Raw genomic sequence first — 16982 nt, 5'->3', positions numbered from 1 at the left:
CAGGAGGATGTCCTGAGTGGAGTCCTTTGCCTGGAGAAGGATAGTTTCTGGAGGACAGTTGTCCCTACTCCACTGTGCTGGAGCCTAAACCCAAGAAGAGGACAGGACTTACTTAGGGGTGGGGATAGGGTGTTGGGGGTGGATAGGGATGTGACTTCCTCAAAGACCCAGATGAGCACCACACACCTCCCAGCTGTGGGCTGCTCCCCACCCCCGCCTCTCAGGCCCCAGGAACAGGGTCCCGTAAGGCAAGGCACGAGGGTCCAGGAGGAAAAAGAAACAAGGCCAGTCCCAGATGAATGGGCGTCTTAGGCTCAAAGGAAATGGGGGGACGGGGCGGGGTGGTGAACTGAGATTGTGGAGCATTGATTTTCAAATTTTCTGGTCTCAGGATCTCTTTATATTCTTAAAAATTATTGAGGGCCCCAGAGAACTTTTGTTTACATGGGTATATCTACCAATATTTACCCTCTTCAAAATTAAAACTAAGACATTCTAAAAATTTTTGTTTTTAAACGTAAAAACCAATAATAAACTCATTTCATGTTAACATAAATAATGTTTTTAGTGGAAAATAACTAAAGTTTTCAAAACATAAGCAATTTAGGGAGAAGAGTAACATTGATTTACATTTTTTTTTTGCCAATCTCTTTAATGTTGGGTTTAATAGAAGACAGCTGGATTCTCATATTCACTTCCACACTCAGTCTATTGTGATATGTTGTTTTGGTTAAAGTATATGAAGAAAATCTGCCCTCACACAGATGTATGTGTATTTGTAAAGGGAGGAATATTTTAATGGCTTTTTCAAATAATTGGTGATACTCTTCTTTGATTCTACATCAGAACTCCACAAATGGTAGTTTCTTAAAAGTTAGTTGCAATGTATACTGAATCATATCAACAAACTTTTTGTCATCCGTGAACAAGGCAATGTATTGGTCTATCTTGCCCTTTGAATCTTTTACCTCTATGTAATTTTGAAACATCATGCTTTCCTCATTTGAAAAATATTGGTTCACTGCGATATACAGGTCTTCCAGATATTGACCTTTCATTATAAGATATCAAAAAATTGTATTAATTAATATCACTACCAATCTCATCAGAAAATTCTTTGATATTGGAAAGCTGTCAAGCTCATGCTGGCAGATACAGATTTTCCAAAAATTTTGATCTTTTCTTGAAAGTTCAAATTTTAATCATGGCAGCAAAATCCCATCATTGGTTTTCCTTGAAGTGACAGGATCAATTTATATAGTGACTTTTTGAGAAAAAGTCTGCCAGATACCCAAGTCTCTGAAAAGCCATAGTTTGCCAGTCATTTTTTCAAGTGATAATGATGATCCAAAAAACAGCTCAGCTCACAACTCAAACAATGTCACTGGTTCTTTTTCTGAAGACAACCACTCTACTCCAGTTTGCAGCAGAGATGTTTCATGTGTATTTCCCATTCCGATACACAGATTATTAAAAAGATGTGTACTGGGCTTCCCTGGTGGTGCAGTGGTTAAGAATCCGCCTGCCAATGCAGGGAACACGGGTTCGAGCCCTGGTCTGGGAAGAGCCCTCGAACCACAACTACTGAAGCCCACGTGCCTAGAGCCCGTGCTCCACAACAAGAGAAGCCACCGCAATGAGAAGCCCGCTCACTGCAACGAAGAGTAGCCCCCGCTTGCCACAACTAGAGAAAGCCTGTGTCCAGCAACAAAGACCTAATGCAGCCAAAAATAAATAAGAATTTAAAAATTTGTAAAAAAAATTAAAAAATAAAGTGAAATTGGCTTTTTCTTTTTTAATTTTTTTACACTGAATGCATAGCTGTGAAGGATATGACTGCTATGGTAGTTTGGTGTCCCTGCCTTGATTGGTGCTAAGGAGCCAGCAGTTTTGCTCACCCTTTTGTACTGTCAGCGCAAATGTCAGTCAACTCAGTGAAAAAGACAAATAATGTCTTGGTATTATTATGATGATCATTTTGACCTCATGGATTCCCTGAAAATTTTCAGAGATAGACCTCCTCTCTCATCCCTCGTTTGCATGGACCACCCTTTGAGAGTTATTATCTTACACCTTTGGGATCAGATGGCAGGGTCACCTTTAGGAGTAGAAAAGATCCCAGCTGAGTAGAAGCTAGCAATTTGCTGCTGAGGAAGCAGAATAAAAGTATGTAATTCAAATCAACTATGTAATTCACAGTGCGACTTGAGGGTGAGTTTTTTGTTTTTAAAGGAATCGCAATGATTTCTTGGAATAATGGAACCTACATTTATTTAATTAACATAGACAAACCACCACCATATACTAAATAGAACAAAGAACAAAATTTTTCTCAATCAAGAGAAAAATTCTAATTACAGCCAGTGGTTTCTTTAAACTCACCTGTAAGTATCTATAGACTTCTTCAAGTGTTTCCACTGCTCTGGGGCTTCCTAAGGGGTGGGTGTAATTAACAAGGCTTATTACGCATTCCTTTTATTTATCGATTCATGGTGCTGGGAATAGTGTTGATTAGGCAGACAAGGTCCTTGATCTGCCGGTGCTCACAGTCACGTGGGAGAGTGTGAAACAATCATACAAACATGAATACGATTACAATTGTGCTAAGATTTAAGAAGAAGTACGGGGAGCTTTGAGATGGGACCTGACCTGACCTGGAGGTCATTGAAGACCTCCCTGAAGAAGTGAAATTCAGCTAAGGTCTGAAACATGAGTTGGAGTTGGCCAGGTGGCAGTGGGGTGTGGATAAGGAAGCATGTTCAAGGCAGTGGCATGGCTTATGTGTACAGGCTGAAGCAGGAGAGTTCTGGGTGGGTTTGAAGACCCACCTGGGAAGTCCATTTTGGCTGGAGCCTGGTGAGAAGGTGGCATGAGATGAGGGTGGAGTGGCAGCCAGAGGTCAGGGCAAGGGCCACCAGGTGGCATTTTTTCCAGTTCCTGGAACCTACCAATCTCTTTCCTGCCCCAGTGCTAGACTCATGCAGATCCCTCTGCCTGGAACTCTCTTCCTAGGCTCTTCTTTCAGGCCTCAATGGAAATGTCACCTCCTTTCAAAGTAGATATCTTGGGACTTCCCTGGTGGCGCAGTGGTTAAGAATCCGCCTGCCAATGCAGGGTACACGGGTTTGATCCCTGGTGGGGGAAGATCCCACATGCCACAAAGCAACTAAGCCCATGCGCCACAACTACTGAGCCTGCGCTCGAGAGCCCGTGAGCCACAATCACCGAGCCCATGTGCTGCAACTACTGAAGCCCACGTGCCTAGAGCCCGTACTCCACAACAAGAGAAGCCACCGCAATGAGAAGCCCGCTCACTGCAACGAAGAGTAGCCCCCGCTCGCCACAACTAGAGAAAGCCCGTGTGCAGCAACAAAGACCCAATGCAGCCAAAAATAAATAATAAATAAATAAATAAATTTATATTAAAAAAAGTAGATCTCTGTTTTCTTCTCCATGTCAGCACCCTATTTTCTTCGTATAGCAGCTATGTTTGTTTACACTGCTTTTGTCTATCGCCCCCACGAGACTCTAAGTTCCCTGAGGGCAGGGTCCTGTCGGTCATGTTCACCCTGCCTCTCTTGTGTTTGGCAGTGAGCCTGACACACAGCTGGTGTTCAGAAATATTTTTGATTGAATGTGTGAATGAACAAATGAAGACAGAGCTAGATTTGAGATCTTGGCTCAATCCCTTAATGCTGTGTGACCTTGGACAAGTCACATAACCACTCTATACTCCGTTTCCTATTCTGTAAAATGGGGATCTTACTTCCTATCTCAAAGGACTTGTGCGAGACTCAAAGGAGGTAATGCGTGTGGAAGCACTGAGCAGGGTGCCTGGCTCCAAAAGAGGTGCTCTTAAGTGTTAATTGTCTTCCTTGCTTCTCACTGCCTATTCCCTGCTCTTTTCACTCTACTATGATATATGATGAGCCTTGGGCCTTGCTTAATCCCAAGTCTCTTGCCATCCCATCCCCCTCAGCTGCAACACAAACATAAGAGGGGCTTCCAGGCTCACGTGATGGCAACATAGTGGGAGGGACAAGAGAGGAGGGAGGAATTGGTTTTTCTGGACGGTGGATGGGGACAAAGAACTGTTGAAAATGAACCAGACTTTGGGTAGTGCGATTATGGCTACTTTTAATCTTCTTTCATGTACAGTTGAATCTTGAACAACACAGGAATTAGGGGCGCCACCCTCCCTGCAGTTGAAAATCTGCTTATAACTTTACAGTTGGCTCTCCTTCTGTGGGGTTCCGTATCTGTGGATTCATCCAACCATGGGTCGTGTAGTATTGTATTTTTGTACTGTGTTATATTAATTGTATTGTATTGTATTAATCAAAAAAAAATCCATGTATAAGTGGACCCACACAGTTCAAACCTGTGTTGTTCAAGGGTCAACCATACTTAAAACAAACAAACACCTTTTTGTTTTGAAATAATTTTAGGCCTTCAAAAAAGTTGCAAGATAGTACAAAGAGTTCATTATATGCCCTTCACCCAACATTCTCAATTTATAAAACCACAGTACAATGATCAAAACCAGGAAATGAACATGGATACAGTATTATTTAAATTATAGACCTTATTTGAACTTCACCCGTTTTCCCCTAACAATATTTCTGTTCCCGGGTACAATCCAGGATCCTACTTTGCACTTAGTTGTCCTATGTCTCCTTTATATCCTCTGATCTATGATAGTTCCTCAGTCTTTCCTTGTCTTTCATGACCTTGACACTATTGATCAGTCATTTTGTAGAATGTTGCACAATTTGGCTTTGTCTGATGTTTTCTCATGGCTAAATTGAGATTATGCATTTTTGGCAAGAATACCACAGAAGTAGTGTTGTGTCCTTGTCAGTACATCGTACCAGGGGTACATGATGTTGACATGTCTTACTAATGATGATGCTACTCTTGTTTACTTGGTTAAAGTATTGTCTATTGGGCTTCTCCACTATATATTTTTCTTTTAAAATTATACTTAAAAATTTTAAATTACTAAAGCAATGCACACTCCTAAAAAGTTTAAACAAACAAAAAAAAATGTAAAGTAATTATACTTCCAACCAAGCCCACCTCACCTTCCCAGAGGTTTCACCACTGTCATCGCTTTGAGGGGTATTCTTCTAGATCATTTTCTATATCATATACAAGTATATAACGGGGTCATACCAACTTTTTTGTTTTGTTTTGTTTTACTTAACAATATTATCCAGGGACAACTTTACATGGCAGTACAATCAGATCTAACTCATCCTTTCTAATATATAGCTACTATTTCATTCTCTGGGTGACTCTAATATACATCTGTGTATTTTCTAGATTTCGTATGAGCACGTGAATTATTTTTTAACATAAGACATTTTACCATCAAAATTTTTATCTCAAATTTCATCAATAGAAAAATATTCAAGGGCTTCCCTGGTGGCGCAGTGGTTGAGAATCTGCCTGCCAATGCAGGGGACACGGGTTCGAGCCCTGGTCTGGGAAGATCCCACATGCCACGGAGCAACTGGGCCCGTGAGCCACAATTACTGAGCCTGCGCGTCTGGAGCCTGTGCTCTGCAACAAGAGAGGCCATGATGGTGAGAGGCCCGCGCACCGCGATGAAGAGTGGTCCCCACTTGCCACAACTAGAGAAAGCCCTCACACAGAAACGAAGACCCAACACAGCCATAAATAAATAAATAAAAGAACGTGAATTTCTTTAAAAAAAATAAATAAATAAAAGAAAAATATTCAAGTTTTGTCAGAAATTAAAAACCGTAGAATTTAAATTTTTTTAAAAATTTAAATTTCCATCTGTTTCATCACCAGGAATAGATTATCTAAAACTCTAAGTCAAAACAAGCTAGAGAATAAAAAAGTATATTTTTAAATGGAACAAGAGAAAAGAAACTGAATTGCCACTGATTTTATTGACTGTCAGAGGCCATTCATTTAAAAAACACACCATTATTTTATGTAGGAAGAAAAAAATTGCCAATTAATTGGAAAATGCCATCAACTTTAGAGTGTTTAAAATGTGCAAAATGGGAGTCTTGGAACTGAGTAAAAAGATAGTCCCTTGTTAGCCCTTCATTAACCAGAATTTCTGTGTGGTCTTCCAGGCACAGGTAGGATCCTATGACCAGCTGCCCATTCCAGCCCACAGTGATGGAGGCAAATGATTCCTCTCGTGTGGATTCTGAGTTCCGATACACCCTCTTCCCAATTTTTTACAGCATCATCTTTGTGTTCGGGGTCCTCGCCAACAGCTATGTGCTGTGGGTCTTTGCCCGCCTGTACCCTTCCAAGAAATTCAATGAGATAAAGATCTTCATGATGAACCTCACCATGGCTGACCTGCTCTTCCTGGTCACCCTGCCCCTGTGGATCATCTACTACTACAACGAGGGCAACTGGATTCTTCCTGAATTCCTGTGCAACCTGGCTGGCTGCTTCTTCTTCATTAACACCTACTGCTCAGTGGCCTTTTTGGCCGTCATCACTTATAACCGCTTCCAGGCTGTAACACAGCCCATCAAGACCGTTCAGGTCACCACCCGCAAGCGTGGCATCCTTTTGTCCCTGATCATCTGGGTGGCCATTGTGGCCGCTGCATCCTACTTCTTCATCCTGGACTCCACCAACACAGTGCCCAACAAGACTGGCTCGGGCAATGTCACACGCTGCTTTGAGCACTACAAGAAGGGCAGCATCCCGGTCCTCATCATACACGTCTTCCTCGTGTTCAGCTTCTTCCTCGTCTTCCTCATCATCCTCGTTTGCAACCTGGTCATCATCGTCACGCTGCTCACACAGCCGGTGCAGATGCAGCGCAGTGCGGAGGTCAAGTGCCGGGCACTCTGGATGGTCTGCACAGTCCTGGCTGTGTTCATCATCTGCTTTGTGCCCCACCACATTGTACAGCTGCCCTGGACCCTGGCTGAGCTGGGCTTCCAGAACAGCAACTTCCACCAGGCTATTAATGATGCACATCAGGTCACTCTCTGCCTCCTTAGTACCAACTGTGTCTTAGACCCCATCATCTACTGCTTCCTCACCAAGAAGTTCCGTAAGCACCTCTCGGAGAAGTTCTACAGTATGCGCAGCAGCCGGAAATGCTCCCGGACCACCATGGAGACAGGCACCGAAGTGGTCATGCCGCTCAAACAGGTCCCTGTCAATTCCCTCAAAGATTAGTCCCGGATTGTTGGAACCCAGAGGCCTATCCTCCATGGACATCATGGAGTGACCTGGGGGAGGAAGGGGTGTCTGATGTGGCCCTGACACCTCCTCCCTGGGCAGTGGCGGCCCATTAGGTATGGAGGCTACCTCACCAAGGTGTCGAAGCTGGCAGAGCCAGACTGCTGGGAAATCCAGAACTTGAATGAGCCCTTTCAGCCACCTTTGGGCACATGCCATAATAACCTTGGTTGGTAACCTCATCCTGAGCACCTGAGTCTGATAGTTCTGGAAGGAGTGTCAGGGCCGGGGTGGTCCTTGGGGGTTCACACTGAGCCACCCCATTCACCCTAGCAGGACAGCAGTCCCAAATGCGTAAGTCCTAAAGTTTTGGGCAACCACTCCCTTTATCACTAAAAAGTCAGAGAAGGGGTTTTGGAAAAGGGATGCTTCCCTCGCCGTGTGGCACCGTCTTTGGGACAGACTTCTGAGCTAGGATGGTGCCACCCAGTCTCTACCTAAAGGCACAAGGTCTTTGTGACACTTCTTAGGGGAAGTGGCTTGGTGGAACCTTCTCCCGAGTCATGCAACAACCTGTACTGAGTGGTGAGCAGAGAAGATAAAACATGCAGAGACCGAAAGCTAGGACGGGGAGCCTGTCTCCTGGGGCAGATGTGTGTTTCCGCACAGGCCTCACCTCAGGCCTGGGGCAGCTCTGGGGCAGCGGGAGAGACACAACACCCACATCCACTTTCTGTCTCAACAAGGGACCCTGATGAAGAAACTCCCGCAGGACAGCCACCCACTGTGGGTGGGCAAAGTCCCCTCAAAGCCGAATCGGGGCCCTCCAGGCCACTGCGATGCCCAGAGGCTTCCGTGGGAAAGGACGGTTAGGCTGAGAAGTGCCTGCAGGAAGGCCTCCAGAGCGGAAGGAGCCCGTCAGCTCCGCTCCCCACCTCACCTTCTGCGAGGCCCCTCTGACGTAGCTGCCACGAGCTGAGAAGAGCAACTAGAATCCCAAGGGCAGGCAGGCACTTTGAGCTCTGGGTGCAGAAGAGAGGTGAAAATTTCTCTCGAGGAGTTCTAGATGCCTGAGCCTCCTCTCGCACCCTGAGCACCTGCAGTGTGAACCTGACAGCCTCAGACCCAGGGGCTTGGAGGAGCCTTCCCTGGTTTCCAGAAATCATCTTCCCTTCCAGCCAGTGACCCCACAAAGCTGGGATCCTCGTTTCCCGCATACTGGGCTGATTTTGATAAATGCCTCCCAATGGGCCAGAGACCTGCTTGGGTCTGGGATGGCAGCTGTGGGCTGGACTTAGCAGGTGGTGACTAGGTGGATAGTGCAGCGGACTTGAACTTCAGTGTCACACAGACCCAGGTTCAAGCTGTGGCTTTGTCACTTCCTGCCCAGGGCCTGTGAACTGAATTTCCGGCCTCATAGAGTTATGAGGAGCAGAAACCTCTTGGTCAGGCTGACTGCTCATCCCAGATTCTCCCGTCTTCTGAGAATTTGTTTCCCCCTAACCCTCCGATAGGAGCTGAAGGGATGAGAGGTGAGCGTCTGGCTCTGGTGGGGCCAGTCAGGTTCTCGCTTGGGAATAAGTAGCAAGATTCAGGGATGCTCTTTCAGGCTCTGCAGGCCACTTACTGGAACACATTTAAACTCTGGAGCTGTGTGTGTGTGTGTGTGAGGGGTGTGTGTGTGTGTGTGTGTGTGTGTGTGTGTGGCCAGCGGGCCAGGGTTGAGGGAGGCACCTGCATGAATGTAGTAGAGAAAACGGCTCTGCTCATAGAGAAGACAGAGATGTGCAGAGCAAAGCAGAGACCAGGGGGGACCGCAGGGGCCTGGAGAGAGAAGGGGCAGTGCTTCCAGGGGCCTGCTGGCTCCCTTCCTCCAGGCCCAGCCCTTCTCGAAGCTCAACATCTGCGCTGCTTCCTTTGGGTCCTTGTGAGATTTCCTGTTAGGATACATTTTCTTATTTTGCTTAAGCTGATTTGAGTGATTATCTATTACTTGCAACCAAAAGAGTTCTGAATGAGATAAATGCTTGTATGCTAAAGCACAGTGTTTCTTGAATTTCAGCCGTTTGTGTACTCCCCTCGTAAATTTTGCAATATCCATGTACCATCTGTATGTTTACTCAAGAAATATATTTCTCTAAATTGAGTCACTTTTTAAAACTTTCACCTGTTTAAAAGGATGCTTTAGAACTAAATTGTAAATGAAAACAAATGCCACCTGCCACACATACAAGGTAAACATAAACACAAAACATAAATATTAAAATCAAGGGACTTCCCTGGTGGCACAGTGGTTAAGAATCCGCTTGCCAATGCAGGGGACACGGGTTCGAGCCCTGGTCCGGGAAGATCCCACATGCCGCAGAGCAACTAAGCCCATGCGTCACAACTACTGAGCCTGAGCTCTAGAGCCCGCGTGCCACAACTACTGAACCCGCGAGCCACAACTACTGAAGCCTGCACACCTAGAGCCTGTGCTCCGCAACAAGAGAAGCCACTGCAATGAGAAGCCCGCACACTGCAACAAAGAGTAGCCCCCGCTGGCCACAACTAGAGAAAGCCCACGCGCAGCAACGAAGACCCAACGCAGCCAAAAATAAATAAATAAAATAAAATAAATAAATTTATTTTAAAAAAAAAGAAAAAAAAGAAAATCAAAATGTTCTTGGTGTCCTGTCTACAGTCACCTCATATGCCCCACAAGTTGCACAGCACACTTTAGGAAACATGGCTGTTATGTATATAAAGTGCACGGGGTCTGCATTCAGTAAGTGCTCAATAAAGAGACAGGCAGTTCCGAGTTGGTATCTTGTGATTGCCCCCTTGCTTCTCTCAGAATGTTGCCCCAACACACAAGTCAGGGTCTCAGTCCCATCCAGGCCCAGGGGAGGTGGCGGAGTATTTTAGGTTGTAGCTCATGCTACGGCTCTGATGATTGCCTCACCACTCTGGATACAACCACCTTTACTCCCCCTGTGACCTCTGACTGGTTGTGACCTTCTCAGATGCTTTCTCTTCTTTTTGACCTAGCCCAGAACACCTCTTCCAGGCAGCCTTCCTGAATTCCTCCAGACAGGTTAATTGACCTAGCAGCATTTTAGGTCTGGGAGGGTGCAACTTTTTTATACTTTAATAACTACTGAAGTTTATCCATTTCAATGTATTCTTTCCTACGCTGGGGGCAGGAACTGAATCTTTTATTGTTTTAATCAAAGTATAGTTGCAAGAACTGAATCATAATCATCAGTGTATCCACATTTCTCACATGACGCCTAGAAATGAGCTGTCTATCTCCAAAGCTTCCTGCTTCCCCAGGGTGTAGCATAAGCACACATTGACATATACATGCACTTATTGTGAAAGGGTTTAAGAAGACTCTCTACAGACAGGCAAGGAAGAAATTTAATATATATTTTTCCGGAGTTCTACATCCATATTTTAAAAAAGATGTCAGGGATTTTCAGAGGATCGGAACATTTTGAAGCTGGTAGGGTCCAATTCCTTCATCTTACTAAGAGGAACATGGGGCTCAGAGGGGCCATGTGATTGCAGAAGTTACATAGCGTGGAATGCACTTGTGTCTCTCCCTTCTTGCAACGGTGACAGGATTACCGGAAAAGCTAAGTTATAATTCTTTTAATGAAACATCACCAATCAGGATTTCGAACCCATGTTGGACATCACGAAGTCCTCACCCTGTGTTTTCCCCTGATCTCAGCCTTGACCCCAGGGAACGACCAGTGATCTCACTTAGAGAACATTGGCTCAGGCAAGACCTGGCCCCTTACCTCATCCAGATGAATTGTAGACACAAGAGTGGTAAGTGTAGGTCACAGCTGACTAGAACTAGGCACATTTATGCCTATTTTTACTCATCTATGCTATATCTGTGCTTAAGACCTGAGGCCACAAACAGATATAATAAAACCCTCTTGTTAAAACACTTGGTTTTTGTGCAGACTTGGTATTTCTGTAATACAAATCATGTTTTCCCGGATATCCTATCAGCAAGCCATCCTCGCATCTACCCAGTCATCTATCCATCCATCCATCCATCCATCCATCCATCCACCTGTCCATCTAGGTATCCAACAAATACTTATGGAGTACCTGTTTTGGTCCAGTAACTATGCTAACCACAGTTTTTATCTACTGCCTCACTGTAACCGCACACCCTCCTTGAAAGTTAGGTGATTCAATCCCCACAGAAATGAATAAAATAAATAAGGACCTGAGCTGACTGAATAAGGCAGTGGATGCCTCCCAGGTACTTGGTACAGAAAGAAAGGGCCTACTTTTTGGTGAGCCCCAGATATTTGCTTGCCACTTTCACAAATCTTATCTCACTGAGTCCTCACAACTACCGTACAGAAATGATATTTTTCATGCTCATTTTACAGATGGGGGAATTGAGGCTTAGAGGGCTTCAGTGATTTGTAAGCGTACATGAGCCAGTAAGCAGCAGAATAATATTCAAACCCAGATCTGCCTCAGTAAATATGGGTCCCTTCCCTTCTTTCCTCTCCCTGTTTGACTGTACCCTCACTCAAGCCCCTCTAGGTACTGTCTTAGCTTTGATGTGTGCTGGGGTGGGGGTCTCTTGAAGGGAAGAGCAGTTGGTGAAGGCTCCGCCTTGCTGTCTGAGGGCTCCTGTGCTCCCCATGCAGGCCGAAGCCCCAACAGCAATGACTTTTTTCCGGGCTGAGGCTCCTGTGGTCAGTTAGAGAGGGCACTCCTGCAGTGGATGGTATATGTGAACGCAGTGTTACAAAGAACTTCCGAAGCCAGAGTGTCATTGTCACTGAAGCTAGAAGGTCACCTGGATCCTGACATTTCTGCAAGAGGAGGGGAAGGGGGTGAGTGAATAGTCAACAGCTGCTGAGCACAGACCGTGTGGCAGGCACTGTGAAAGGAACGTCGTGTCCTTCCCTATGGTTGGAACTGACTCTTTCCTCTGCCTGAATTACTTTTCCCCCCAGATATCCCTACAACTCACTCCCTCGCCTTCAAGACCTTTCTCAAATGTCCCCTTCTCAGTGAGGCCTGAGACCACCTCATTTAAAACAGAAGCTGAGAGAGTGAAGTGCTTCCCCAAGGCCACACAGCAATCAGGTGGGTCATGTCCAAGGGCTATGCACTTTCCATTCTATCACATTGACTTCCTCTGCAGACATCCTTCATGACATAGGATGTGAAGGCTCATATCTTCCTATTTTCCAGATAAGAAAAACAAGTATCAAGGAGGGAAATGACTTATCCAAGGTCACATAGCAATAACTTGGTAGAACTGAGATGCATAGATCCTTTTCTTACCTCCATTTTGCAAGACGCTTCTCTCATCCATTTTTCCATCTGAATGCATGTTATTTTCCTTCATCACCATTCTCCAGTCCCATCCTCCGTGGTAGCTCTAGCACATTCAATACATATCTTTGACTTTTATGTATCCTTGGAAAATGTAGTGTTATTTTTCATGCATATTCATTTAAAATTTACATAAAAGGCATGATTTACGTAAATTGGGCTATGGACCTCATTCTGTGTCTCATTTTTTTTCCCACTCAGCATTGCTTTTACGATGTAACCATGTTGAAGTGTATACATCTGGTTCATTGATGTAAACATCTGTCTTGTCCTCCATCATGTGCATCTACATTTTACTTACCTATTCCCCTGGCAATGGACACTTAGATTGCCTTCAACTCCCTTTTCTACAAATGATGCTGTGAGGAGAGCCTTCCAGATATTCCCCTATGGACCAGTGTAAGAATTTCCCCGAATGTATACCCAGGGGTGACAGTGCTAGGTCCCAGGCTACACTCATACTCAACTGGGTGAAGAGCTGCCAAATCTCTTCTGGAATGGCTGCACCAGGCTATACTCCCACCCATAATTACATGAGAGTTTCTATTTCCCCAAATCTTCACCCACACTTGATGTCCAACTTTCAAACTGCTGGTAAGTGTAAAGTAAAAACTTATTTTCAGTTTGAATTTCTCTCAGATTACTAATGGGTTTGTAATCATGTTCTTGTTAGTCATTTGAGTTTGAATGCAGATTAATCCCGACTCCGAAGCCTACAAAGTGTCACACTGTGATCAGTAAAGTAGCCGCTGGGTCTGCATGGCCAGGGTTCAATTTCTGGCTCCACCTAGTCTGTGATTTAACCTCTTAGGGCCTCTGTTTCTTCACCTGTAAAATGGGAATAATTTTACTGTCAACAAAATAGGGTGGTTTTTTTGTTTTTTGTTTTTTAAATTTCATTTATTTATTTTTGGCTGTGCTGGGTCTTCGCCTCTGTGCGAGGGCTCCCTCCAGTTGCGGCAAGCGGGGGCCACTCTTCATCGCGGTGCGCGGGCACCTCACCATCGCGGCCCCTCCCGCTGCGGAGCACAGGCTCCAGACGCGCAGGTCCAGCAGTTGTGGCTCACGGGCCCAGTCGCTCCGCGGCACGTGGGATCCTCCCAGACCAGGGCTCGAACCCGTGTCCCCCGCATCGGCAGGCAGACTCTCAACCACTGCGCCACCAGGGAAGCCCAATAGGGTGGTTTTGAGGATTTAAATTTGCTTAGAACAGTGCCTGGCACAGAATAAGTACTTAGTAAACGCTGCATCCTGTCCTGATAGATTGTGTTGTTCATGCAGCCTCCTTTTCCACTCTCCCCATCTCCTCCCACCTCCCTGACACCTTTTCATGAAGTTCATATTCATATGAATTTTCCTTAGAATTATGAAACTGTTAAAAAGAGTATTAAAAACAAGACAACAGACCCAAAATGGAGTCACTTATGCTAAACCCCAAGTCACCAAACCAAGACTTAATACCTAACTTGATTAGTTTCAGCCTCTCCCAGGAATGGAATCTTAAACCAGTCAATCTGAAATTACCTAATCAGCACTAGTGAGGTCATCTGCCTGATATACGCTTGCCTTCCCTGGCCCCTAAAGGAAGGTGACCTTGCCACAAACAATCTGCTTTTTCTAGTAAAACTTCCTTGTCCCTGCTCCTTTCTGCCTATAAAAATCTTTCTTTTTGTGCAGCTCCTTTCTGTCTGTTAGATGGGGTGCTGCCTGATTCATGAATCATTGAATAAAGCCAATAAGATCTTTATAATCTACTCAGTTAAATTTCGTTTTTTAACAAGAGGAACAGAGTGTGATTAGCCTGGCTTTCTTTTTATTTAACTTCCCAGGTCATTCTAAAATACATTCAGAGAGCTTCCCTGGTGGCGCAGTGGTTATGAATCCACCTGCCAGTGCAGGGGACGTGGGTTTGAGCTCTGGTCCGGGAAGATCCCACATGCTGCGGGGCAACTAAGTCCGTGCACCACAACTACTGAGCCTGTGCTCTAGAGCCCGTGAGCCACAACTACTGAAGCCCATGTGCCTAGAGCCTGTGCTCCACAACAAGAGAAGCCACCGCAGTGACAAGCCCGTGCACTGCAACGAAGAGTAGCCCCTGCTCACCACAACTAGAGAAAGCCCGCACGCAGCAACGAAGACCCAATGCAGCCAAAAATAAATAAATAAAAAAACTAAAATAAAATAAAATACATTCAGAGAGTGTTTTAAGAAGACCTGACACATGCGTGAGTCAGGGGATTTGGGCCTTGGGAAGGAAATGATGAATCAGTTCCTTAAAAGAAAGGATGGGGTATTAAAGGACACTATCAACAGAGTTAAAAGGCAACCTATTGAATGCGAGAAATTATTTGCAAATCATATATCTGATAAGAGATTTATATGCAGAATATATAAAGGGCTCCTACAACTCAACAATAAAAAACGGACAAGTCATTTAAGAAATGGGTTAAAGGACTTGAATAGGCATTTCTCCATAGAAGATATACAGATGGCTAACAAGCACATGAAAAAATGCTCATTATCACTAATTGTTAGGGAAATGCAAATCAAAACCATGATGAGATGAAAACAGAAGATAACAAGAGTTGGCAACGCTGTGGAGAAATGGAATCCTGCGTATTGCTGGTTGGAATGTAAAACAGTGCAGCTGCTGTGGAAAACAGCATGTAGTTCCTCAAAAACTTAAACACAGAATTACCATATGACCCTGTAATTCCACTTCTGGTTATATATCCAAAAGAACTGAAAGTAGGGACTTTAACACCAAGGTTCATAGCAGCAATACTTAAAATAGCCAAAGGTGGAAGCAACCCAAGTGTCCGCTGAGGGATGAAAGGATAAACAAAATGCAGTGTATACATACCATGGAATATTATTCAGCCATAAAAAGGAAGGAAATTCTTGGGCTTCCCCCGTGGCACAGTGGTTGGGAGTCTGCCTGCCAATGCAGGTGACATGGGTTCGAGCCTTGGTCCGGGAGGATCCCACATGCCAGAGAGCAGCTGGGCCCATATGCCACAGCTTCTGAGCCTGCACTCTGGAGTCCGAGAACCACTACAGCTGAGCTCATGCACCTAGAGCCCGTGCTCTGTGATGGGAGAGGCCACCACAATGAGAAGCCTGTGCACCACAATGCTCCAGAGTGGCCCCCCCTCGCTGCGACTGGAGAGAGCCCGCACACAGCGACAAAGACCCAATGCAGCCAAAAATAAATAAATAAATAAAATTAAAATTTAAAAAAAGAAAAAATTCCTTAAAAAAAAAAAGGAAGGAAATTCTTACACATGCTACAGTGTGGATGAACCTTGAGGACATTACAATAAGTGAAATAAGCCAGTCAAAAAAAATATACTGTATGATTCCACTTGTATGAGGTGCCTAGAGCAGTAAACTCATAGAAACAGAAAGTAGAATGGTGGTTACAAAGGGTGGGCGAGAGGGGAATGGGGAGTTGTTAGTGTTTAATGGCTTTGGAGTTTCAGTTTGGGAAGACGAAAAAGTTTTAGAGGTGGATGGTGGTGATCGGTGCACAATAATCTGTAAGTGTCACTAAACTGTACACTTAAAAATGGCTACAGTAGGGCTTCCCTGGTGGCACTGTGGTTAAGAATCCGCCTGCCAATGCAGGGGACACGGGTTCGAGCCCTGGTCCGGGAAGATCCCACATGCCATGGAGCAACTAAGCCCATGCACCACAACTACTGAGTCTGCGCTCTTGAGCCCGAATGCCACAGCTACTGAAGCCCACGTGCCTAGAGCCCGTGCTTGTTGCTCCGCAACAAGAGAAGCCACCACAATGAGAAGCCCGTGCACCACAATGAAGAGTAGTCCCCGCTCGCTGCAACTAGAGAAAGCCCATGCACGGCAACAAAGACCCAACGCAGCCAAAAATAAATAAATAAATACACTTATTAAAGGAAAAAAAAGACAAAAAATTATTTTTTAAAAAATGGCTGAGATTAGGAACCAAGATGGCAGAGCAGAAGGACGTGCTCTCACTCCCTCTTGCGAGAACACCAGAATCACAACTACCTGCTGGACATTCATCGACAGGAAGACACTGGAACTCACCAAAAAAGACACCCCACATCCAAAGACAAAGGAGAAGCCACAATGAGATGGTAGGAGGGGTGCAATCACAGTAAAAGCAAATCCCATAACTGCTGGGTGGGTGACTCACAAACTGGAGAACACTTATACCACAGAAGTCCACGCACTGGAGTGAAGGTTCTGAGCCCCACGTCAGATTCCCAACCTGGGGGTCTGGCAACGGGAGGAGGAATCCCTAGAGAATCAGACTTTGAAGGCTAGTGGGATTTGATTGCAAGACTTCGACAGGACTGGGGGAAACAGAGACTCCACTCTTGGAGGGCACACACAAAGTAGTGTGTGCATCGGGACCCAGGGGAAGGAGCAGTGACCCCAGG

The 16982-nt window shown here is 45.2% G+C and overlaps 1 protein-coding gene across 2 annotated transcripts in view; it reads left to right on the top strand.

Moving 5' to 3' along the window:
* The window catches only part of PTAFR (platelet activating factor receptor), a 43945-nt gene extending 34167 nt beyond the window's left edge, over window positions 1–9778 (top strand). For both annotated transcript variants that reach the window (XM_059896262.1, XM_059896273.1), the window contains exon 2: window positions 6114–9778. In XM_059896262.1, coding sequence (XP_059752245.1) covers window positions 6130–7188 — 1059 coding nt within the window. In that variant the 5' untranslated portion in view covers window positions 6114–6129 and the 3' untranslated portion in view covers window positions 7189–9778. The remainder of the gene's footprint in view (window positions 1–6113) is intronic.
* The last annotated feature ends 7204 nt before the right edge of the window (window positions 9779–16982 follow it).

The sequence above is a fragment of the Balaenoptera ricei genome, chromosome 1 (genome assembly GCF_028023285.1).
Source record: "Balaenoptera ricei isolate mBalRic1 chromosome 1, mBalRic1.hap2, whole genome shotgun sequence".
Classification (NCBI taxonomy): domain Eukaryota; kingdom Metazoa; phylum Chordata; class Mammalia; order Artiodactyla; family Balaenopteridae; genus Balaenoptera; species Balaenoptera ricei.
Note: the sequence above shows the minus strand (reverse complement) of the source record. Positions and strands in the feature narration are given on the sequence as shown.